General features: G+C 39.4%; 1 protein-coding gene across 5 annotated transcripts in view; it reads right to left on the bottom strand.

Moving 5' to 3' along the window:
- Positions 1-25,211, bottom strand: part of WNK1 (WNK lysine deficient protein kinase 1) — a 98,172-nt gene that overhangs the window by 36,107 nt on the left and 36,854 nt on the right. For 3 of the 5 annotated variants that reach the window (XM_059472803.1, XM_059472804.1, XM_059472805.1), the window contains exons 4-8: positions 23,641-23,798; positions 7,796-7,884; positions 6,563-6,782; positions 6,016-6,352; positions 4,779-4,963 (exon numbers count right to left, since the gene is read on the bottom strand). In XM_059472803.1, coding sequence (XP_059328786.1) covers positions 4,779-4,963; positions 6,016-6,352; positions 6,563-6,782; positions 7,796-7,884; positions 23,641-23,798 — 989 coding nt within the window. Of the gene's footprint in view, positions 1-1,509; positions 1,768-4,778; positions 4,964-6,015; positions 6,353-6,562; positions 6,783-7,795; positions 7,885-12,007; positions 12,287-23,640; positions 23,799-25,211 lie in introns of those variants that run through there. The other 2 variants (XM_059472807.1, XM_059472806.1) reach the window with 2 other exon arrangements.

Below are 25,211 nucleotides of genomic sequence, written 5' to 3'. Positions count from 1 at the left end.
GTTCACAAAAAGAAACCCATTTTGCTCCTGACAATGGAATGAGACTTATTGTCATGGACTATCCATTGTGATCAGTGCTTGAAATACAATCAAACCCCTGAGGTCACTGCCATATGTGGAATATGAAATTCAGAACTTGAGAACAGCAACAATGCAAAGCCTCTAATTTGCACTCAGAAGATGATATTAGATGTTAGTACTTTCCAATACAAACACCACAGTGCTAGTGTCCTGTATGCTATCCAAAAAGCTTAAAGGAAATGTTTTGTAAGACAAACTATCATTAAAGTTTATTCAATTAATAATAAGTCGATTAAATTAATCATAATTTATAATTTTAAAATATCATTTAATACCATATTTTGTAAGACAAAACCATCATTTAATTGCTTATGATAATACCTGTTCATATAAAAAATTAGCATTCATTGAAACAAACTTAACTCTTGCCCAGACAATAAAACATTGATAGATTTAATAACAGCAGAGTCCTCAGGCAATTCCACTCCATCTGAGGTACTACTTCAGAGGAGGCTCATCTTATTTAAGAGTTGCAGATAATATTTCACTAAAGAGAGTCCTATGTAAGAACATCGAACAATTTAGTAATTTTGCATCTTTTCATCTCTGCCTGCAGTACGCCCAGAGACAATGTATTCTCTTCCCTAATGGAAAAAAAATTGCAGGAGCTAGTAGTAAGTGTACTGTTCAAGACAAATGGCATTTATGAGCTTTTCAAGTTGCTGTTTCCACATTGTTTATTTTCTCCCCAGCCTCTTTTGTCCGGAAAAGCAGCAGCAAATTTCCATATTGACTGATGCTAATGAGAAGATCCTACAGATTAAGTACTTTTCCTATGTTCTAAACCTGGTTCCAATTACTTCATTTACATAAAAATGCTTCTCAAAATTTATCTTGTGTAAACTGAAGCTCAAAATGGAAGGGAATCTTCCTCCTCTATTGCACATTATCTTTGCACCTGACTTTCTAAGAAATATGAAACTACTCCTCCTTCCCATTAAGAAGAAGTTGAAGTGGCATTTCTGATAAGAATTTACAAAAAATACCTCAAAACTATTCATACTTTAAATATCTAATATCACTATCATAGCTAGCCAAAGCTTTAAGAATAAGCAGCCACAGCAATCAGGCTTTAAAAGCTTGTTGTTTTGTGAAGGGCTTAATTAACATTCAGTGTTTACTAAGAATTTTAAAAATAAAAAGTCTTTTGACTTTGGGTATTAAGAATTAGTCTTCCCTTTACCTTCTGTGATACAACTGGGTAATTTACATTTATATTGTTCTAAAAGATACAAGCAGTCAGCCACTGTTTGATAATGTTTACCAGTACTGCTTCATAGAAATAAATAAAAATAACAAAATCAACGTTCCAGCAGCACAGTATAAGGAACTGACTTTTCAATTTCTCCCTTTAAAAATGCCCAGAGCCCAGGATGTATTTAATGATAACTTATCTTACTGTGCCAGGAGGCAAATGGTAACACATACAGGACTGACAGAGAGGGAGGGCAGGCTGGAGCGTCGATGCTTGCGTGGAGAGGCAGAGTGCATGGGCAGGACACTTTCCAGGGCTTTAGAAAGCTTTTCTGCAAAGGTTTCTTCAGGGACAGTCCGAAGGTAGAAAGGAGAAAGAGGTGCAGACAGCGCTGGTGGTGGGGTGCAAGGAGCACTGAGAGGGATGCAGGACATACAGGGAAGAGCAGGAAGGTGGGGGACACAAACTGACATGCTACGACCACGTTGAGGCTAAAGGAGGAAAACAAAAGTTAAGAATTGAACACTTAAAAAAAAAAAGTAATAACAAAACCAGCAAAAACTATAATGAGGTAGAAAAGAAATGAAGACATACAATGGAAGGCCCAATATTGACTAATATGTGGTACCACAAGATATGAGAATGCTGAATGAATGCCAGGACACACTGGGAACAGGCTGTGTGCACCTCTGAGGAGCCCAGTTTGCCTTAGGTTACTGAGCAGGGTGGAAAGCTCCCTAGAACCCTCATGAGAAACACATGGAAGGAACATCAGACAGAGAATATTTTCTCTTGGACTACAAGACAGCCCTAGTGTGTGTACTCAAAGCACCTGATAGTCTGACAAATAAAAACTTAGACTTTCAAACACTGATTAGTTTTTAGAGTGAATGTGTGTTTACAGGTGTCACCCTGTTCTTCTACTGGAGCAGTCCCTCTGCCCAAATTATGAATTAAATGTATGCAGCTGGCTCTTTATTAACTGAAACTTCACCATAAAATTTAAACCTTACACTTTCTACAACATGAGTTGTGGAAAACACTCAGTTTAATTTGTGGAAAATTCAGTAAAATTAGACTTAGACAAGCATCTTCCAGATGCTGGGCCAATAAAAACATCTGGATTTTGTAATTTTGCCACAATCCAGAAGGCCATAGATCAAAATCCAAGCAAATCAGAAGGAATAAAGTTTTGAAGTGGGATTTGCATTTTTTGGTTCAGGGGCTTTGGTTATTGCTTTTTTTTTCAGGCATGGGGTTGTATTGTGTTCTGCTGTGGGTTTAAGTGAATGGAAATATATTTTCAAAGAGGCAGTATACACTTCATATGGAGGTAATCCACAATATCTTAAACTAAATAAAATGAAATACAGACCTCCAGAGAGAAAATATCAAGATATTCAGTAGAGATCTGACTTCCAAGATTTCTGTTGTGAGAAATCTTGCTAAATTGATTACAAATTTGAGAGAGAGGTAGAAAAGAACTCAAATAGTTAACTAAATACATCTTCATCTATTCCGAGGCAGGAGTAGTTATCTATCATTCCTGACTCTAATTTTTCCAAATAGTTCAGAAGCATCTGCATTGATGGAAATGACAATACTTATCTATCTTTGTTAAGTATTAAATAAACCCCCTCCCAAACAATAATTCCATGCTGCAATTTAGGCTTATCATTCCTTATTCTATCTAACAACTATGTTGTGATCTGATCAGTCTCTCCTTATTTCATAGCAGCCTTTTAGAGCTTTCTCTCTCCTCAAGCTTCTCTTGTATAGACTCAATTAATTTAGTCTTCCCACATAAATCACATTTTTTGTATTTCTCCTGGGTTTTTTTTAACAGTCTCCTCTGAATTTTCTCCCCAGCCACCCTCCAATTCACTCAACCAAGGTGTCCAGGATAGACCTACCAATAGCCAAGAGCAGAACTACTATTTTGTATAATGGGATGTTTGCCTTTTTCATGACAGCATGATGTTTTTGACCATGTCCAGCTTATGGGTCCAATGTAATCCCTGACTTTTCAAAATTTTATTTTGCAAAATGGCTGCCTAGCCAGTGGTTACTCATTGTGTACTTGTGTAGCTGATTATTCCAGTTTAAGCACCAACCTTGTTCTTGTCCTGATCAAATTGAATTCTGTGCTTCTTTTTAAGGCCATTTCTTCAGTTGTCAATGTAATTTAGACCTGTCAGCCCCTTCCCAACAAAGGGTCAGTAGTCCCTGTAGTCTGCCAGCCTCCTGGTGCCACTGTTGTCACCACACAGCATTGAGCCCATTTTTGCAGCAAACTACACAGCTTAGCTGTTCCTTTATCATGTGCTTGTTGCTCTCCCTCCTCCTCCCAAAAGATTCTGGTCTTTCAACCTGGAAGCCAGCCATCCCAAGAGAGTGACATGGCTTCTGGCCCAGTATGTGCCCACACTCCAAAATATGGCTTACCCAGAAGAGCAGCTTATTTAGAGGGATTAAGAACTCATCATCAAGGACTAACAGTACCATACACCTCAGTTAAGTGTCTTTGAAAAAGATGGAGATGCTTTGATTGTGGGTGATAGCAGCCTGTTTGCCAAAATCCTAGTTACACCAGTGATTCTGTAATAAAACCTACAACCACAGGTACCAGAAGAAGTGAGGACCCTCAATCTTCTCCTTTTTGGTGTTACTGCATTATACCATAATGTCTGCCTCAATCTTGGATTTTTGTGTAAAAAACAAGCGACAAGGCAACCATTGAAGACAATATAAAAGTAGCAGAAGTTCTACTCCAGAATTAGAATAGATTTCTGCATACTCTCTTACTCAGATCTAAAAACATACCAAGGAAAAAACATACCAAAATAAAAGGGCAACACAAATGAACATAGTAGGAAAAGTATTTGTGCCCAGTGCAGACTTTCCAGGGAAAAGGAATACACATGATGAGCAAATCAACACAAGCTAGAAATAAAACTGGGAACAAGGATGTAGGGTCTTTTCAGTCTGGAGCTCTCACATGCAACATTCTGTAACAGTTTAAAAAGTCTTACCTGCAGAATCTGTAATCAAAGTCTCACAGAACACACAAAGCAATTTCATACAGTGACTTCAATTACTCTAATCCCTTCTTCAAACTAAACCAGCAGCTTGATCCCTGGTAACTTCATATACACATACACACACCACCTTCCCAAGCAAGATTAAATGCTTATTTTCAAGAGGTAGTCTTGTTCTGAGATGTTACTTCCATTCACAAAAATGACTAACCCATTATTCTGCTTAACTGCAGCCAAGTTTAAACAAAAGCTTTAAAGGCAAAGACATTCTTGCACTTTCCCCTCCTCCCCTAAAATCAGTCATCTTGCAAAAACAAAACCCCTGAACTCCTCCCATGCAGAATCTGTATCCTATGCAAAACAAAACATACATGGAAGATGGCCTGGCAGATTCCTCTCACCTTTCACAGACACACAAAACCAAGTAACCCCATGCATTTGCAGTGCTGTGAGGTGTGGCTTACCCCTGCAGGTGGCTGATAACCTCCATGCTGCTGGGACTGCACTTGGCCCACTGAAGCTGGGTATCCCTGGACTCCAGTGCTTGAGACTGACTGCTCATGCTGTGAACCAAAGGACACAGCCTGCTGACTGCCCACAGATTCAGTGTACACAGATGACCCCTGGCCACTGTCAACTGTTCCATCAGCTGCAAAAGTTAAGGAAAAAATATGCATTGTTAAGAACTGTGGTCTGGATTAAAAATTTCAAATATTCTATAATTGATCAAATATTAAATTGATTTTTGTGCCATGTCACATGGACCTTTATCATTTCACCTCTTGTAATATTTAAGCTGATTTTAAAATCTTTTTTTCCTCCATTATGCCTTCCCCTAAAACCCTGAAAAAATTACTTATTTCAGGAGTTCTTTGGGAGCATATTTAAGAACAAACTGTATTTCCTACAAAAGTCTAGACTAGAAATAGAAACCTAAATTCCACATTGTTATGAATGCTCTTTCAAGGTTTATTAATCATTGTTTTTATTTAACTTTATGCAGATATTTAAAACAGTTGTGCTGTGCTGGCTGGCAGATGCACCATGTAGGCACAGTAGTGAACTAGGCATAACAGCCAATTTAAAATCCTGCTTATTTACGAGTAGACAGTAATTTGCTTTTTAACTTCATCATTCTAATACAGAAGCTGTCACCTTCCATCTTGATTCAAATACTGATTCAAATGCTGGGATGGCAGAAGAAAAGATAGGATTATAAATTCATCTTTTTACATACAGTATGTAAAACAGAAAATCAAGACTTTTCAGAAAGGAAATTATGAGCTGAACTACTTGTAGATTAATCTCATTTCAACTTTAAAAGTAAGTTAACAAGGATTCAAACAAGTGGTTTTAATACCCTGATCTGCACTGGTGCAGGAGCATACAGCCTTCTGCAGGGCCAGAATCCACTGTCCCTGCAGGAGGGCAGCAGAACCAAGGGCTGCTGCTCATGCTTTAGGTGCCCCAGTTCATTAAGTACATTGCCTTGAAACAAAGAGAAACCATTTTGTGCTAAGACTGAGCTGTGAATTGTGCCAAGCCTTGGCTCACCTAAGCCCCAGGAATGCATCTTATGTTGCTGTGCTTCTGACTGCAATGGCAGACAGCATAATTTTAGTGCATTTACTGCTAAATTCACCAAAAACATAAAACTAATGTAAAACTGTGTAAGTGCAAGGAACTGACTGAGGCACTTACAAAGAACAGATATACTGGGTTGCTGGAACTGCAGCTGTTGGTGTTGATCAGCTTCTGGCTCTTCAGGCTCCACTTGTGTGGAAACCGACGCTGAAGCAGTAGGGACAGGAGTAGTACCAGTGACAGACTGGGGATGCTTTGACCCTGCATGGGAAGCACTTGATGGCTGCTGCTGCTCCAGCTGCTGCTTCTGACTGCCTTCTTCCTGAAGGATGTTCTCCTGCTCTTCTTGCACCGACTGGCGCTGCTCTCGCTTGCGCTTAATCAAAGATACCCTGTCCTTGATCGCTTTCGCCATTGTCTTGTGATCCCCTTCACAGACATAGCCAGACTCCACCTGAGGGAGGACACAATCACAGAATTCACACTGCCACAGACAGCCCCTGCCCCAGTGCTACAGCAAAGCTCTTTCTGGCACTACTCATCTACACACCTGGGAACTCATTTATTTCTAGACAGGAACAGCAAAAGCAGAGGCTGACAGACCACAACCCACTGGCACAGAACAACACTACTTCCAGAGCTTTGTCAGACCACCAGCACTTACCATTTCCTGTGCCACATCCTCTGGGACATCTCTTTCCAAATCAAATGAAAACTCTATTGCCTCATTATCTTTATATTTGCCCTTGAGTTTTTTGATGTCTTCAATTCGGAGCCAGAGTTTAATGGCAATTTTTTCTCCATCATCTTCCTCTGCAAGTTCTACCCGTACTCCGGTCTCTTCTTGGAAGAAAGCATGATTCAAAAGGTCCTTAATAGCATATCTAGATATTGGGAAAGAATGTAGAAAGCACATTCAGCTCTCAGGATTTCATAAAATACTAAGGAATAACCTTGACAGATGCTCCCCTGATTTATTCTCTAAGTTTTATGCTGTTTTGAACCACCTTATGTGCATTCTGTTGGCATAATTAGAAGCTTTGTCCTGAAGGTACAAAAGAGATTTACAAACACATCATTAACAATTGTAGCTAACAGCTTAAATGAAATGTCAAAAAATAAGTGATGTGCAACAACAAAATTAACTTCAAAGGAGAAAAAACCACTAAATTGTTTAAAAACAAGAAAAAGAACTGAAACTAAAAATACACAACACCACCATTAGATGTAAAACTTCAAAAGTTCGTAAAATGGGATGAATAAACATCCATGAACAAAACCAGTTCTGAACAGAACAGAGGACAACTAAAGGGTGGACAAAGCTGAAACAGTCTGAAATTGACAATCAGTAAGCAACAACCACGTAAAAGCAGAAAACAAAACAAATCCCACAAATAAGCCATCAGCAGAGTTACAGATTTCTTATAATAGTGCAAGTTAGCCACCTGAAGTAGAAGTCATCTTGCAGAAAATATGGATAAAAATGAGCAACAAGAACTTTTAACTTGGAATCGTCAAAATGATCAATCATACCAAAAGAATCAAAGGGACAAAAAAACCCAAAGGATTACGGAACAACCAACCAATCCAAACACCTGGAAACCCAGAAGGACTGTCCCCCACTACTCTGCTGATTAGGTCAGTTTTAACAAAAGCAACGGAATTTCTGAATAAACTGACATGGATGGTTACTATGGCATTTGCACTTTTCCTGACACTTAATCCTCTTAAACAATCACTGAATAGGAATCTACCAAATATCAGAATCTGCAGAAATAATACTGGCATCCCAACTTTCACCAGAACAAAGACCCCAGGAACTAACTGGATTTGGTATCATCAAAAGGACAGAAAGGCCTCAGCAGCTGGTACCTTTACCTGCAAAGCAAGTACTTACCTTTCACCTTTGTTTTGCCGAATGCATCCCTCAATAATCTCCTTCACTTCAGGGATTGCTACTTTATCAAAGCTGGCTGGCTTGACACCCTGAAACACACAAACAACAACTGAGAAACTGCAAGGCCCATTTGATTTAAGTTTTGATTGTGCTGACAAACCACCTATTTTTACTCTCTAGGTAAGTGACCTAAGTAACTAGGGCAAATTAAGGCAAAGTCTGACCCCAGTACTCATTTGTTTGTTAGTGACTTTTGCAAATGTTCCACACACACCCCTTTCCATTTCCCAGTTACATTTCTGCAACACAAGCCACTGGCAATTGGGTGCTCAAGTTATGATAGGAATTTCATATGAAGTATGAAAGGAAACCTTTTAGTTTCCATGGAAGTTGTGCAGGTTAGAGGGAAGTACACAGACTGGACTGAGAATGGAAGGAAATGGTTCCTATGTGACACTAATGCCAGAAACCACAGCATTAATTTGACAGTCTTTAAAGCATCCTGTTGCTTCCCAAAATGTTTCCAATCTGCCATTATATGAAGAAGGTTTTTACAGGAAAAACCTTAGCCCAGGATAATCTGACTGGATCATTAAATAACTCGTCCAATGTTTAAGAAAAAAAAAACAAAAACCTTCCAGCATCTTAGCTCTCCCCCAAAGCCCTACCACACCCAACCCACACTCCTGCATCACTGCTGTTGTGAGCTCAGGAAAATGAGCTTACAATACAGGCTGTACAAAAGCCCTTCCACAATACACAGCAACCCTTTTTCCAATACACTCTAAACTACAGGGGGAAAGGAAAACAAAACCTAAATGAGATTAACCACCCAAAGCTGTAAAACATGCCATGAGATGTGACCATCTGGGAATTCTGAAAAACATTTCAGGCAGAGAGCCAAGCTTCATCACTTAATCACAGCCAAAAGTGGTATTTTGGGGCCAATGGTCCACAACAAAATCTGGCACCCAATTTTACTTGATTCAGCCTTTAGTTTCAAACTCTGTATTTAAAACAGCAGAATGAGAGAGGATGAAGACATGCTGTTCAAATGTTTGAACAGAGTTAGTGTTTTCAAGCTAAACAATCCTGAAATTATACACCTGATACATCTGACCCTGTGTCACTGCTGAATGACAACTGAACACAAAGTGAAAACCACAGCTCTAAAGAACAGAAATAAATGAAGTAGCAGTACAAGCACTGTGATTCGTGCCCTAAACAGAAACTTCTCCCAATATCCTAGAAAACACTGGTTCCATCAAGACATTTCCCCATTCCTCTACTGTGAGCAGGAAACAACCCTTGAAACAGAAAAGTTTGAGTTTAAATCCCAGTCTCTGCACCTACCGACCCTGTAGTCAGAATTCTTAAAAGAAAAAAAAAGCCAACACAAAACCCCCACACTGTAGAAAGAAAACAATTGATTTGATAAGAACCAGTATGCTGTTATAACAGGAAGGTTATCTATTTCTTTGGTCTACAATTTGCCCTTGTGAAACTCTAGCAATTGAAATTCACAGAACTGCAGACTACACTGTGACTAGAATAAGCACTGAAACACAGTCTGCCAATGAATTAGCTGAACACTTTCAGAAGCTTTGCTGATTATTAAGCCTTAAGAAAATCAATGCCCCAGGTGATAAAACATCAGACCCAAGTCTGGATGGGAAGGTTTCAGACTGTAACCAGGCCTTATACACCTCCAGCTTCCAAGCAGGACACAGAGCTCTCCACTGTAAAGGGATTAATAAAACTCTGCTCATACAGTTGACTTGTCAAAGGTGGCACCTTTCATTATGACCACACTTAAAATAGTCCCAGAAGTTCAGGTTTAAATATGGAATATAGATATTTCTATATATAATTAAGAATAGATTTTTTTAATATAATTAAATGTATGACACATGTAATCTATGCATTAATTATTCAACTCCTTATTGCATACATTCCCATCTAAATTTGCCCAAGTTTAACACATTTAAGTCTTTTAAATAGCTCAAGCCTCAGACATACCAGCCTGCACTGACATTCATTCACACTGTGGCAGCAGAAGGATGATGTCAGATCTGTGACAATCTCATTTCAGAAAACTAAAAGCTAACATGAGGAAGACAACTGGTACAGAAAAATATCAGCATAACAAAGCCAGGATTTGATTTTTCTTGTTAATTATTGTACCACATGCTCTGTTCTTGCACAGAGCCTGGAAAGTTAAAGCTAAGGATAGATTTTAAAATAAGAAATTCAGTCTGCTACCCTGCATTTCTCACTGCTGAAAGAAATTAAACACTTGTCCAAAATCTTCAGGCCCTACCATGAGGACCATTTTACAATACTCCTGAATTCCAAACCAAGAGTACAGTTAAAAAGTGAAGCTCCTGCAGCCCTTTAGCAGAGCTTCCATGTTCCAACTGCTCCTCAGAAAATCTGGGAGAACATTACACTGTGGCCTGGGATTCTGTGTTCAAGAAGCTCCCTATTTCTCACTTTGCTCCACAGTCCATGAGAAGGGCTGCCTAAGCCTCCTCTCCAGCTCTGGACAAGCACTCTCCAGATACTGAAGTTCATCAGCTTTTTAAACCCTTTTGTTCCCTTCTGCAAGCACCAACAGAAGTGTCAAACTATTTTATACAAGACAGGGGTTCTATGAATGATTAAAACTCAATAAATCAGTGAAATCTTTTCTAACCAGAGCTGCCTCCACACCTTAATCTGCCATCACACAGAAACTCAAAGGAGACCAGGCCCTGAAGTTCACATAACCTTGATGTGTTCTTCAGACTGCACGAGCTGGGCAGCCAAGCATACCTTCAGCAGTTTCTGAACCCAAAGGCACTCAAGGAAATGCAGTGTTTCCTGCATTTACCACACTAAAAATGGTCACATTGCTGTGTGCTGGTCCTGGGCCCCTTAGAACAGCCACAGGACAACTCAAATCCTAATCTACTAGTCCCATTTCCCAGTGGCAGTTCATTAAGAATTAAACAGCCAAATCCCACTAGCATTATTTACAAGTTTGCTAAAGAAACAGCAGAAAGAGCCCTTGCAAAAGAAAAAAAAAAGAATAGACAGGTCTAACAGGCACACATGAAAAATCAACATTTTCTCAAGCTACTCTTTCTAAAATTGCACAAGCTGACAGTGCTGCTGAAAGCAACAGTGTCCTTTTCTCCATTTCCCAGTCCCACACCAGTGTAATTTCCATTATTTTGCCAGCAAACACATTAATACAGCTGCATAATGAACCAAATCACAGCATGTATCAGACTTGAAACAAATCCAACCAAAAAAGGTAGCAGCAGCTTCCAGTGAGCTGAAGTTTCCTACACTGCTGCTTGAACTCTCGGGCTTACAGAACAGTCAGGGCACAACTGCTTATTTTGAAAGAAGCACCAATTAAAAAAAAAAAAAAAAAAATCACTCAACACTTAGATTTTGAGAATACCTCTAAAATATGGATGCTTATGTAGGTAGCCAAAGATACAAAACTAAAAACTGACAGTTTGCATGTTAAGCATAAAAGAGATTTCATGTTTCACTTATCTTAGATGTGAAAGTTTGTGATTTTATCAGATTTTAACCAAGCGAAAAAATATGTTCCAAAATTCAACATAATCAAAAGTTACCTGATGAACTAAAAGCAAGTTAGGTATTCTTAAAAACACTAAATTTCCAGGAAACTTTGAAACCCCAAAGTATAAGCTATCTAGAACTCTTGCATAATTTTTTGCCTAGAAATACATAATATTTTGCATTAATTAGATCACCAGATTACTGAGTCAGTAGCTTAACATCTTGCTGTAATGCAAGAGATACTGAAAATATCTTTTACTTCATTAGAGAACTGAAAATATAGTTTTCTTCATTAGAGAAGGTACAATCAATGCTGTATAACTTCTACAACAAATCAAAATGAAGGCAGGTGAAGTATTACACACCCTCAGACCTTCTAAATTTAATAAAAAATGCTTAGATCTGGAACAAAACCATAGGTGGAAAATAGCAGAATCAATTAATGTTCCAGCCTTGATGGTCAGGATTTTAATTTACATTTTAAAAAACTACAAGGGGAAAAGTAAAGTCAAGTTTAAAAGCTAAAGAACCAAGCTAAGCAAATGTTCAAAAGATTTGTAGAGAACTCTGATTCACCTCCAAAATACTTTCCTGTGGCTACACGCACTTGACAGAGCTGAAATTCTTACTCACCTCTTTAGCACAATCCTTGTGAGAGCAGCAACAGTGGGAATTAACAATTACAAAAATGGGACAGATCTCTCTTTTTGTGAAATCCATCAGGAAAAGAGAGCCACACACACCACAGTTAGCAAGGTGCTATTTTCCGATGGCACTCCGCTGGGCTGTGGACTTAACGCACAGCAGAAGGAAAGCAGAGATCAAGGTTAGAAGGGAGCATTGTTCTCTCCTTGACATCTCTTGTTATTTTCCAAGTCCAGTACATGAGGCTGCAGAAATTTGAGCTCAATATCTGCTTTTGTCACTCTAATACTGACTAGAAAGAATCAATAAGAGCAAGAGGTGAGCAGGTCCCTTCCTGCCTGCCCAGCCAGCTGTGAGAGGAGGAAGAAGGGACAGCAGAGGGATCCTTTCCTTCCTGCCTGTCCCCACCCACCCACTTGGCTGCTCTGCCTACTCTCCACCCAGGTTTCCTGCAGGAGTTTAAGGCTGGCAGTGTGATCATCATGCAGTTCCCTCCTGCTGCTGCACAAGCTCCTCTTTGACCAGGGCAAGCAAGTTGGTCAGTGTGTTGTGCAGGGGAATGAAGGCAGCTGCTGCTCCTCCTCTCCCTTCCATGGGGCTACAAGCAGCACACACACAGCTGACTGCCACTCAGCCCAACTAAACACAAGTCAGAACCACAACAGCATAATGCATTTTGCTACCTGTGGCAACAACATCTGATTTCCTTCTCCTTTCTCCTTAATGTAAGGGCACAGAGATTTGAAGGTGATTTTTAAACTGCTGGACAACATTAGAAAGCTGCATTGTTGCTTGGTTTTCACCACATGCTCACAAACAATCCAGAGTTGTATTTTCTAGTATCTCTTGCTAGACTTCAGACCTCAACCTGAAGTTCAATTTTTTTTTTTCTTCTGATACCCAGTTCCAAGCAACCATTGTAAAACCTGTTTATTCATCAAATGAGCTGGCCATAGCTTCAGGGTTTGGGTTTTTTTATTGTAAGGACATAAGGAGCAATGCTAAGAAAAATCACATATATCATTTTAAAGATGAACTTAGCAAATGAACTTTGACAAGCTAGTGCTGATGAACTGTTATAAAATGCAATTTAGAATTATCAAGATCACTTTTCACTCTAAAATAACATATTCAGTTCCTCAAGTATACCACAATTATACCAGTGATGTTTTTATAGTATACACCATCAGTGTTGCAAAAGCAACATTCCACACAATTAAGGCTACACTTTTCTGGGGTACAGAGCATGACCTGCAAAGAACATTCAACATTTCAGCTTTTGACAAGTCAAGTCTACCTGTCCCAGCAGAACCATAACCCCTGCTTGGCTCTTTTCAAAGATGCTGTAATTCTAAGAGCCTGGAAAGAATTCTACAGTAACTGATTGATCTTCTCAAACAAAATGTTCTAACAGTGCAGTCCAGAAGCTAATAGCACCAGCAGCAAAGTCAAATCACACAAACAAAGTAATTAAAATGTCTATATTTCCTTTCTGCTAAGCTGTTACCACTCTAGTTTGAGCCAGTCTCAGGCTGCCACAAACCATTAATTCAGGAATTTAGAGAGAGTATGATCGCAGTGGAAAAAAAAGATACAACCTCTTTCCCCCAGTCCCAAAGAAGCCCTCAGGCTATGGTATATATAGCCTTTAAATTGGTTTACCCCGTGATCTCCTAAATTTCACTACCTGCAATTAGTTACTTACCCAGCCCTCAAAACCTGCATGCTTAACCCTTTCACCACCTCTAATCATTCATCTCAATCCTGCTGCCTGTTCTAGGAACAATCTTTCAGATTTATTTCTTTCCTTATTTCACACAGAATATACCTGAAACTGTTTGATAATTCTCACCCCAGTTGAACTGAATATATAGAATGAAAACAAAGACTTCAGCTTAACATTTACTCAGCTCAAGAGACACATGGTTTGCCTACAGAGGATGGATTTTCTTGCTCTGGTTAAAAAGCAAACTAGAGTAATTTTTTTTTTAAAGAAATAGAAATGCAACATATTAAACAGAAGTAAAAATTTACTTTCGCTGATGTCAATGTTTTCATAGCAATTAATTCTGGACAATTGATAATTCTGCCAAGGATTAAATTGGTAAATCCTGCAGAATAAACTCCGTACCAGATCAGTATCCTAGCAGAGTAAACAGCATTACTGCAATGCAAGCAGTGGGAGCAGATGAAAGCTTTAGTGAGCCAGAGCCAGCTCATGAGGCACTGTTCAGGCCAGGACAGGCCTTGCCCTCTCCCCTTCTGATCAAAAACAACAACTGCATATTTGGAACCCAACACCTCTTGAACTTGACAAATCTACCATCACCCACATCAAAATTTCCCATCTCATCTATTTCAGAGCTCTGTGCCACTGAAACACCTTAACCAACTGGCCTTCATCCTCTGCAGTGCAGGTGTGTAAGTTATTTAAGTCTCATGATCCTTAACTTTTTCCACACCAACAGGTAAGCATGTGTGCCCCGAGTTCAGAATCACACTGTGAAGACAATGGCAATGCTGTAGAATTCATACAGGCCTGCTTGCTGCAATTTAGATACTCTTCCTCTTTCATTTAACACCTAACTTCAAAAACATTTTGAGGCATTAACAAAAAAATTAGAGGTCAATCACAACAACAAATTGACAGATGTACAGAACTCAAGTTGTTATATACACAAGATGTATCTTCATTTACACACTCAAACTAATTGCTTCTTCCTGAAGTTGAATTTGTACGAGATAAGTTTTGGTGAAAAGGATAAAACAGACTCCTCATTTCCATGAGCAGTCTTTGCTCACTATCACCTTCACATACATATCCTACAGGTGATCTGCTAGTCTAAGAACTGGAGAATACTGACACTGCCTACTCAACCAACTTCTCTGTCAGTGTCTCAATACTGTACTTTTATCTACTAAAGCCAGAGACTTTACAGCATTCAAAGCCTTACAAGACTGCTCCAGTAGGGTACAGTTCTGTTACTTCACATGCTTAACTTTGAACTCTTTTAGAAATTCCTGGCTGCAAGCCTTTCCAGCACTCTCAAGACAAAGGCAGTTACTAAAGTCAAAACCCACTGTATTTGTGATGATAATAAAATGCTATGCACTATTGCAGAATATATACTACTCAGAATATATACTACAGCTCAGAGCTACCCCCCTGGCAAGTGATCCAGCCCAGCAAAAAAATTAACTTCAGTTTTTACTCAAGACATGGAAGTCCACTGCTCTTCAGAGCCACCAGGTAAATAAAGTATCTGCTTATTTTAAAAGTCCAAAGAATGTGAAGCTAAGAATATTGTTTCAGTTTTTTAAAAAGTTATTAATTAATTACAACAGTAATTGCAGCAATTCTAATGTATAGAATATATCAATCAAGCTCCAGAACAGGAGATTTTGTAACTAGGACAGAGTTTCTCAGTGCACATCTGGCTAACAATTACCATATTGGTGCATGCAACAGTGAAAAGAGCCTTGTTAAGAAACCCACAGTATGAGGACAGAGGTTCTTCTGAAACAAAGTCTGATTGGACAAGTAGATCGGGTATTAACTCTTTCACTCTTGCACAAAAGCATAAAGGTAAGACCAGTTTCACCTGTCACATACAGTTCATTCACCTAACCCTTAGAAGCAGAGATGCTGCCTCTAATATGAACACCTTGAGCTAGCTCAGTGACCCTTTGCTTTTTTGGGACTTCAGCTTGAAAATGGCTTTCAAAAAAACCAAAACCAGACATGCCTAGACATACATTTCAGTTATATAAATTTAGAAATGCCACAGTGACACAATACTAGAAGTGTCTGTCTTCTATTTTCAGTATGGAAAACATGTTTTTGAAAAATAAAATTGCATTAGTTGCACCCTCTGCTTTAATCTGCTCCCACTCTGGTAGAAAATCATTGTTCTGCACTCATTTTTAAGTTCATGTACAGTAACTCAAAAGCAGAGATTAGTTCCACTGGACTTCAAACTGAATTTAAATAATGATGTAACATGGGCCATAAAACCCCTCTGGTACCAGAACTAGCCTTTAGAAAGGATTTTCTACTTAAAAGGCCTAAAGGTAATGTTGGACACACCAAAAATAACGCACAATTCCAACAATGCACCAAAAGTCACCATGCCTTTTATTTTCAGACTCATTCTAATAGGAGTGAAGACTTTGCTGGAGTTATCCCATTCCTACCCCTTGCAACTACAGCAGTACAGCTGGCAGGACAAGAAATAGCAGCCTATGCATTCTTAGTGTCAGTATTTTTAACCAGTGGCACTCTATGACAAATAACATTGAACCATCAGTCTCCCCACAGGAATGTTTCAGTGATTCACCAATCACAGAATTATAATGGTTCTCACCACACTGCAGAGCCAGGCATTTTAAAAACACTTATCACCTCCTTGTTCTTAAGAGCCACCTTCCCATCTCTTGTTAAATTAACCTCAGTTAATGTAAGAACTAAATGGATGTCAGTACAGGATAGAATATTAAATGCTAGGATCATAGTTTTAAGAGATCTGATCGTTGAAAGATACCTTTTAAACTTCCAAATTTTTAAAGATACAGTGTTTCACCCACATTCCACGAACTTACTTAGGTTTCTAAAAATACATCTAGAAACTCTGCATTACTACTACATTTCAGAAATTAAATTACACTTGATTTTATGCAGCTCAAAAAATGCTCACAATCCTCCACTCCTTTCAATTCCTGATGATCTTAAAACCATACCCTGTTCAAAACTACCAAGACACAATCCAGGCCCATCAGTGAGCAAGGTAAGAAAGAAACAGCTCCCTTTAGTTCAAACCAAGTTTGTTTCACATCAATATTGACAAAAAAAAATTTAGCTGTGATCTTAAAGCTTTTGATGCTGAACAGTGAGCTACTTTTAGAAAACAATTCAGTTGAATAAGCCTTTTCCCTTCCAAATTCAGCAGCACCTGACTTAGCTGTGCAAACAGCACAAAATCACAGACTGGGATCAGGCTGGAAGGGACCACAGTGGTCATTAGTCCCACCTCCCTGCTCCAGCAGGGCCATCCCAGGGCACAGGGCACAGGATTGCCTCCAGAGGGGTCTGGAATATCCCCAGTGAGGGAGAGTCCACACCCTCTGTGGACAATCTGTGCAGTGCATGATCACTGCACAGGAAAGAAGTTCTTCCTCATCTCCAGGTGGAGCTTCTGTGCATCAGTTTCTGCCCATGGCCTCTTGTCCTATAGTCTGGCACCACCAAAAACCTGGCTCCATCCTCTGGCACCCTCCTTTCAGATACTCAGACACTGATAAGGTCCTCTCAGTCTTCTCAAACGGCTGAACATGATGTGCAATATTGTTTTTACATTTCACACTTTACTGCCAGGAGTTTCTTCTTTGAAGGAATACAAGAGTTTACCCTTTCTTCCAATTAATGTTTCTGTGCTTGGTTGAAGGTTTGTAGCCTTTCAATACCTGCTTTCACAAAAGATCACCTTCTCTGTTGGAGGGTTTCCTCCCCTACTTTTCCACTGATTTTTTTTCCAAGTTTTTTTTCACTAGAAAGGTTGATACGAAAGATCTCCATATCTATTTAAACCAGGTCAAGAAACCAAGTCATGTAAGGTAAAGAAAACAATTTTATTCATGCCTAAAAAATGCTAGATATTGCTTCCAGGAAGTAGAAGAAGAAATTAATCACCACTCATTAAGTACTTCAGGTAAAATTAATCATCTGTCTAAAGGTTTAGTATTTGTTATTTACTACTTAAGATCCCTCAGGAAGAAGAAGAAAATAAGAGCTGGAATACTTTGTCCACTGCACCTCTAGTGAAAATGAAGCAATTGACTGGTCTAGACAGCTATGACACCTAACTTTTAGGACACTAAAGAAAAGATTCATTTTACCTCAACTAACCAAACTACAGCACTTTGTAGCTGCCTTGTTTCCAGCAAAGAGAATGACCTTCACCCTAACCAGTGAATTCCAGTTCCCACCAGTTAGGGAGATTAAGGAGTTTTAAACCAGTTAGACACTGCCTGGTCAGGTTACTCATTATGTGCCTTGTTCCCTTAGGCCCTTTTTTAAGCTCTGGAGAACAGAGAAGAAAAATGTTGTGCTTGCTGTGGAACATTTTAGTACTGAACAACCTTTTTTTTTAAAACTTAAAAAATGCAAAATGCTTTTTTTCCCCCCCCTTCTCATCTTAAGGCCAGCTCAGACAACAGACATTTGTTTAGAGAGAACAGACTGGACTTCTGGTGAAAGAATGAACAAATACAAAACTTCACTTTGTCAAAATAAGCATGGAGAAAATCAACTAGAGAGCACAAGTCCATCAGGAAAATGTAAAAGGTAAGTTTATATGATGGGAGGGGGGAGAAAGAACAAGGGGGTTTTCTGCTCATACTCAAAGATGATTAGTAGATTTGAAACTGAGAATGGTTTTATTAACTTTTTTGCAATGAACATATCTGGATTTTTATGTTAGTGATATATATGCAAGAAGGAGAAAAATCTCCGTAATAAACATAATAATTGTCTTTTTACTAGTCCTGGGACTAGTCAATCCCCTAGCAAATTTAAGCTTTGGGACATCCAAGTATTAGAGATCTAGATTTTGAGGCAACAGCCTGGGTTTCCACAGTCTCACCAGAGGCTGAGGCAAAGCAGCTGCAGTTACTGCAGTTTGTTATGCCTTCACTGCACTGATGCCCAAACAGACTAAATTAAGAAATCATACTTAAGATATTTGTTCTATAAATATCTCTTTTTCCATTTAAATGCACGTGTAGTCCATTTTAAGTATCTCCTGTGACAAAGTGTTTAATTGCACTATGCATGGAACAGGTCAAAGAAAATATACCAGTCTCCTGAAAAGAACAAAGACAGGGAAACCCTCCTGAATTTAACCAAGCTCTTACACTCTTTCTTTTGTTTTTTATGTAAGCAAGTACATAAAATTATCATATATCTTGATTACATTTTGCATTGTAACTCTCTGCATTACTTGGATACACAGCAGAATTGCAAAAAATAGAAAACATTAGGGAAAAAAAACAAACAGAAAAGTAAAACCACCAAAAAGGGGGATCCATTCCCTAATCTAGTAGCATTCCACACAGACAACTGTGCTTGCACGAGAGGACAGAGGAAGAAAAATGACAAAGGAGAGGCAATCAGTACTTTAACTATAGTACAGCCTGTTATCAATTCATTGCAGAGTTAGATTATTTCTTTTCTGAGGCCAACCAGGCATCAGTAAGTGCTCACTGGATGCATTCAGTCCCAGCTCAGGAGACGTACTGCTTAAACCTCAGAGATTTCCCCATCCCACAGGAAGGTAAAAATCCAAAGAGCTGCAATTCTTTAAGCACTGACTACAAATTTATTTAGAAGCATTTCCAAAGAACAGCAGAGGATGGCTTCAATAAAGAAAACAGGGTTTTTTAGACAAAATTGCAACACTATGATTTAATGAAAACAAAGATAAAGGTTAGATTCCTTTATGCCTGAGTGACAAGCCAAGCAGATGTCTTTCCTTTCTAAAGAAACTGCTAGTGAAAGGGTCTGGACTGAATATGCTAAAGGGTGCAAGTACAAACAGAGGTTATTATTCTGTGTTAAAATGCTGGTTTCCTTATCAGAATGGTGAAACAAAGTTTGGCATAACACCTTGAGCCCTACAAATTCTGCACAGTTTTGGTTTTTAAGCCACGTACATATCCAGGTTACCCTGTTAAAAGAATTCCTCTAGATAAAGTAATCCAGAATAACAATTTAATTGCACTTGTGTTTCTTGGGCCAGAGAAAATTCAAGAACTTTATCCTAGGACAGTTTTAAGGAATTACAGGAACTTTGCAGTGAGAGAATGTAGACAGTACAAACGAGCATCTCAGGAACAGCAGGCTTATGCAGCAATGCTATTGTCCAAAATGTGAAGCAACAATTTCTGCCTGGGCCAAAAAATGTCTCATCTCAGAGAGAAACTTCAGCCTTTAGATCCAAATTCTAGATCTGTGCTTGCCAAGGTGTATTATTTAACAAAAAACTGCTTCCAGCCATGAGGAAAGACAGGACTGAGTACTCTGAGCAGGACTGCAAAGCTGCAGTATCTGGGCATCAGCTAGAGCCATCCTTACCACAAAAGGTGTCAGGTCAAAATGCAACACAGCTGAAAGCCCCCTAAAAATGAGACCAATGCACAGCAAAATGGTAGGAAAGAACATAAGCTGGTATTACCAAGAGGTTCTGAGAGGACACCCTGGGCATTAAGAGATCTTTTACAGGATTCTGTCCTAAGCAATAGCAAGGATTTGAGAAAATGGAACAACTTTGCCTTTTACTAAGCCTAATAGTTCCTGCAAAGAGGGTGAGAGAAATTAAGTAATTTAAATACATATGGCCTACAGTGAGTGGCTGCACATTTTGATCTTATTGCCTTTGGAGTTTCAGTGGTTTTTAAGCTCCAACATGGTATGACCTTTCATGACTTTCACAGCAGACCATTCCTATTGTCCTTCATTCTGCTCTCTGTATGCACCTAGATAAAACAATCCTTTCAGTTTAAGGCACAGCAGGACTGTAGCTGCTACTTCAAAGCATCCTAAACATTTACAGGGAGGTAGCAATGCAGGGGTTGAAATGGAGATGCTAAACATGTTCCACAAAGCACACCCACCTTCCAACACGCACTAGAAGAGATGTGTTGGTAAGTACTGCTCAAGTCACTTTGGCAGGAGGGAGTTTTCTGCCTCCACTCTGTTATTGATAGTTCACTCACGGTCCTTTCAAGCACTGAATTTGGCAAATGGTTCACCCCACAACTGCACACATGGTCTAAACTTCTAAAATCTCTAAAATCTTCTAAATCTAAAACTACCAGGCTCTTTTTCACATTGGATCACAGAGCTTTCATGGAGTGGTAAAAAGAATGCCAGGAGTATTTAATTTCACCTTCATAACATAGATCTCTTTGCACATTATGGAACACCAATCCTCCATTATCAGCTAAGACAGGATTGTGCTTTATTTCCAGGTAACATTGTCTTGCCTTCATTGAAAGCTTTCCTTAGAAATTCTTCACATTTTGTTTCTGGTTGGTTTTGTTTTGAAAAAACTGCTTTGCAACTACACAGAAATTAATAACCCCAAAACTACCAAAGCACACAAATGTGCATTTCACTTTCTTTACCTTCCTGTCCTTTGCTACTTCTGAAATAAAATAAGATTTGCTGGATTTCAAATCAAAGTGTATCTTAAGAGCTCTCAAGCAGTAAATTAAATAGTTGGGGAAAAAAATTGACCTATAAACTTGATTTGTGAACCATCAGCAGAGTAGAAGAGAAGGTGGAATTGGACAAGCCAAAAAATTGCCAGTGTTTGTCATCCACTGAGAATTTCCACTGTCAGCCAATAACAATGGGGACAAAGGAGCACCACACACAAAAAACAAGTGGTAAGTGGAACCCTGGTAAGTCTCTAGGTAACTTTTGCTGCTGGCAAGTCCCTACAAAGCTTTCCAGTTATGTACTTCAAAGAGCAGGGAATTTACAAGCCTGAGGTTGTCTCAACAGCTGATTCTCAGCAACATCCCAGTTCCTAGCAGTGTCCTTGGGGAACAAGCAGGACAGTGACATTAGTTACATTAGGACAGTGACATTAGGCAATGTCCATGCAAATTTTGCTGCTTTGGCTCTGTCCAAGACACATCCATAAGCACAGCAAAAGGCACCACTGAGACTGTTCTAGTGAGACACACAGCTTTCTTTCACTGATCCCAACTGCTTCCAGGACAGATTGTGCTGTAAACTAGACTTTAGTCTAGTCCTTAAAGTCTATTTAGAAAATTACAGGTAAGTTTGCCAACACACACACAAAAACTAAACCAAAAAACCCCAACTCTGTATGCATATAAATGAATATAAAAAGTTATTCTAGCATCTGTGCAAAACACTGAAGTGACCACTTATGCCTTTTTTCCTCCTTCTTCTGTGCCCCTCCAATATTTCCCTGAAAAAAAGGGATAGTCTTATTTCACCAAGTCTCTCTTCAGAATCCATTGCTTCTGACATGAAGACTCTTCTCCAACTCTAAGTCAGGAATTATCTGACTTTTGCTGTGTGAGGCATCAGGAATAAGAGAGTGTTTTATTTTTTCAAAGCTAGGCAAGGTGTTTATTAAATCTGCAACTTCTCTGAGATAACATGCTCAAAAAAATTAACAGGAACTCATTTGTTTATGGACAAAGAGGTAAGTCTGGGTTTTTTGTTTTTTTTTTTTTTTTCTTTGCACATAAGCACAGGTATTCTGAGAAATCCAATATGAGTTTTCACTTCCCCAAGCAGCCACCTCACTATTGTTTCTGAATGCTTAGGTCACAAGGTTGAACATGTTTGTTTCACTGTACTGGTACAGTCTTCACAACAGGTATCACAGATTAAATCTAGCCACACCATGCTGCACATTTCTAGCACTGCAGTTCTGCCTCCTGCACTCAGGCCTGCATGTTCCTCTCAGTCTGGTCAGATGGGCCAGCTCTAATCCCTTGATTGCCTTCTCAGCCTTATTTATCTTCTCCCACAATGCCCCCACCTCCACCACTACACTTGCCCAGTACTTACCAGGGTGGAATAGCTTCCTGCTATTTATCAAGTGCTTCCACTTCATCATTATAAGAAGTGCCCCCAAAACACAGGAGCTAAGGGCCACTCAGGATTCAATGAACTATTAAAATCACTCTAGGCAACTGGCAGGCAGCTAAGCCAGTGCTCAAATCTGTTATCCAGCTTTATTGCAGAGAACCAGTCCCTCTTCAAGATAGAACTACTTCCACCATCCCCCAAGTGGCTTAGAAAATAATCTTTTATTATTCTAGTGCATTTATTTTTTCTAGGTTGGTTTGGAGGGCTGGTTTCTTCATATTTTTTTCTTATATATTGACAGAAGAGTATGAACTCGAGGCAGAACTGATCCATACTGCCTTCCCTAACAAACCTCTGACATGTACCACTGGAACTTTATCTCCATCTACTGTACACAAAGACTCAGATTGGGCAGGGCCCACTCAGTTAGTAGAGCCTCAGGTGTTAAAACAATCAGGCGGCTTTTGCTAAACGCTGCTCCCAGTTTTTGAAAGATGCCCCACTCAAGGCTTTTAAGGTGTTTTTTAACAGTCCATTGTACCTCTCCACTTTGCCTGCATGGTAGGGGATACGGTACACCCACTCAATGCCACATTCCCTAGCTCAGGTGTTGATAAGGCCGTTCCTGAAATGAGTCCCATTGCCTGACTCCATCCTCTCAGGGGTACCATGACTCTTTTCAAGGCCCAGGATGGTGCTACCCTGGTAGAAACAATTTTATTTCCACTCACATATTTTCCAAGCTTCTGACAGACGTTCAATGAGTTCAACCACCCTGTAACTTTGCACTCATCCCAAAATAATCTCTTTTCAGACTTTTTTCCCCCACACAGCACTGGTGCTACCGAGTTAGACCACCCTGTAACTTTGCACTCATCCCAAAATAATATCTTTTCAGGCTTTTTTCCCCACACAGCACTGGTGCTACCCAGCTGTAGTCCTTTGCTGCTAGCAGCAGCAGCTGCAGGCTCAGCAGTGAGGAGGGACTTACGCTGGTGACTCGCCGGTAGATCTGCGCGGCATTTTGGCACTCGGAATAGGGATATTCAGACGTGGCCATCTCTAGCATACACATCCCAAAAGCATAAACATCAACGGACTCATCATATTTCTCCTCATACATCTCGGGGGCCATGAACTCTGGGGTACCTTAAATTAAAAGAACGATTCAGACTCTAAATGTCTCAAAGCGAGCAGAGGCTGCTGCTGGCGTTACTCACCGCAGGGGCAAGCTGGGCAAACCTGTGAGACAAGAGAAAGTGGAGGCAAAAAGAAGAGGGAGGAAACCCTTAGTGACTCTGTTGCACCAATGTACTTTGTGAGTCTTCCATTGCAAGGCCTTTATGGAATAACAATGGCATGTGAGAAGTGATGCATTTCCCTGTTTAGGTATGTTAGTTGATACAAATATCAGAACAGACTGGATTAGCCTGAAATCAAACAGGAAGGGAGGGGATAAGAAGAGGGAAAAACTGTAGACTAGCCATAGGCTGCAAACCAAATACTAAGGAGAGTTAAGGCACTTACCTTTTCTCCCTGTAAGGAAAGAGCACATTAAACCTTGTTTCATAAATTACCTGACTGCCCTCTGCTGCAAAAGAAGTAGTACTGGTAAGAGCCCACAGCTAGTCTCTGACCTGGTGCACTCCATCTACTTGCTCAAGTAGAATGGTTCAGGTAAGGCCTTGCAATGAAAAGCTCTGTTGTTACAAACAAAAATCTCCGTGAAAAGAGGATAAGAGGTAATTTTCTGCAAAGGCCACTCACCAGAGCCCTTCTCTTCATATACTTACCTTCCCACCTGCAGTATATTTATAGGCCTACTGCAGATACAGGCATTAGTGAGGGACATCCTACAGTCAAAAATACTCAGAAATACAGAGAGATTGAGTTACAGGCATAGAGCGTGAGATTCAACAAGTCCCATTTAAATAGTGTGCAGAAAATTATTGCCCAGTGAAGCATCACAGATCCCCTCTGCAAACAAAGGGACTGCATTGTATGATCAGATCAGATTTACTTCAAGCCAGAGATGCAAGTTTGCTTTTTGTAAATTTAAGCACAGAATTATTTCCTGCAGACACCAGATTCCAGAAAATTTACAGATCATTCTACAGCCCATTGCTTGTTTTCACCAGGCTAAACCAAAAAAAATGTAATTGCAGTCATTTATCCAAAGGCTAATCATTAACAAATAACTATGTAACAGATGGTAGTTTTCCAGTGATAAATTTGAAGATATGACAAATATGCTTAAGAAACTATGGTTTTTAACACCATTCTTTTCTTCCCTATTAATATTTTGACCTGGTTAAGAAGCAGGAAATATTTCAGTGACAGCTTGCAAGAAAATTTACAGGTATATGCCATTGATCCCAGCTAGGAATCTGGCACAGGACTGTTGAGTAATCTGAATTTTAGCAAGCTTTAAATACTGAGAGCGAAAGAAACTTTATTCCCTGCAGTCTACTGACCCAACTATAAGAACAAAGCTGATAAAACCAATTCTTTCCAGAATTCACAAGAAAGATTATACTAGTTCCACCAAACCAATTTCTGAAA

Source organism: Ammospiza nelsoni, chromosome 5, assembly GCF_027579445.1.
Source record: "Ammospiza nelsoni isolate bAmmNel1 chromosome 5, bAmmNel1.pri, whole genome shotgun sequence".
Lineage (NCBI taxonomy): Eukaryota > Metazoa > Chordata > Aves > Passeriformes > Passerellidae > Ammospiza > Ammospiza nelsoni.
The sequence above is the reverse complement of the archived record's forward strand: the minus strand, read 5'-3'. Positions and strand labels throughout refer to the sequence as shown.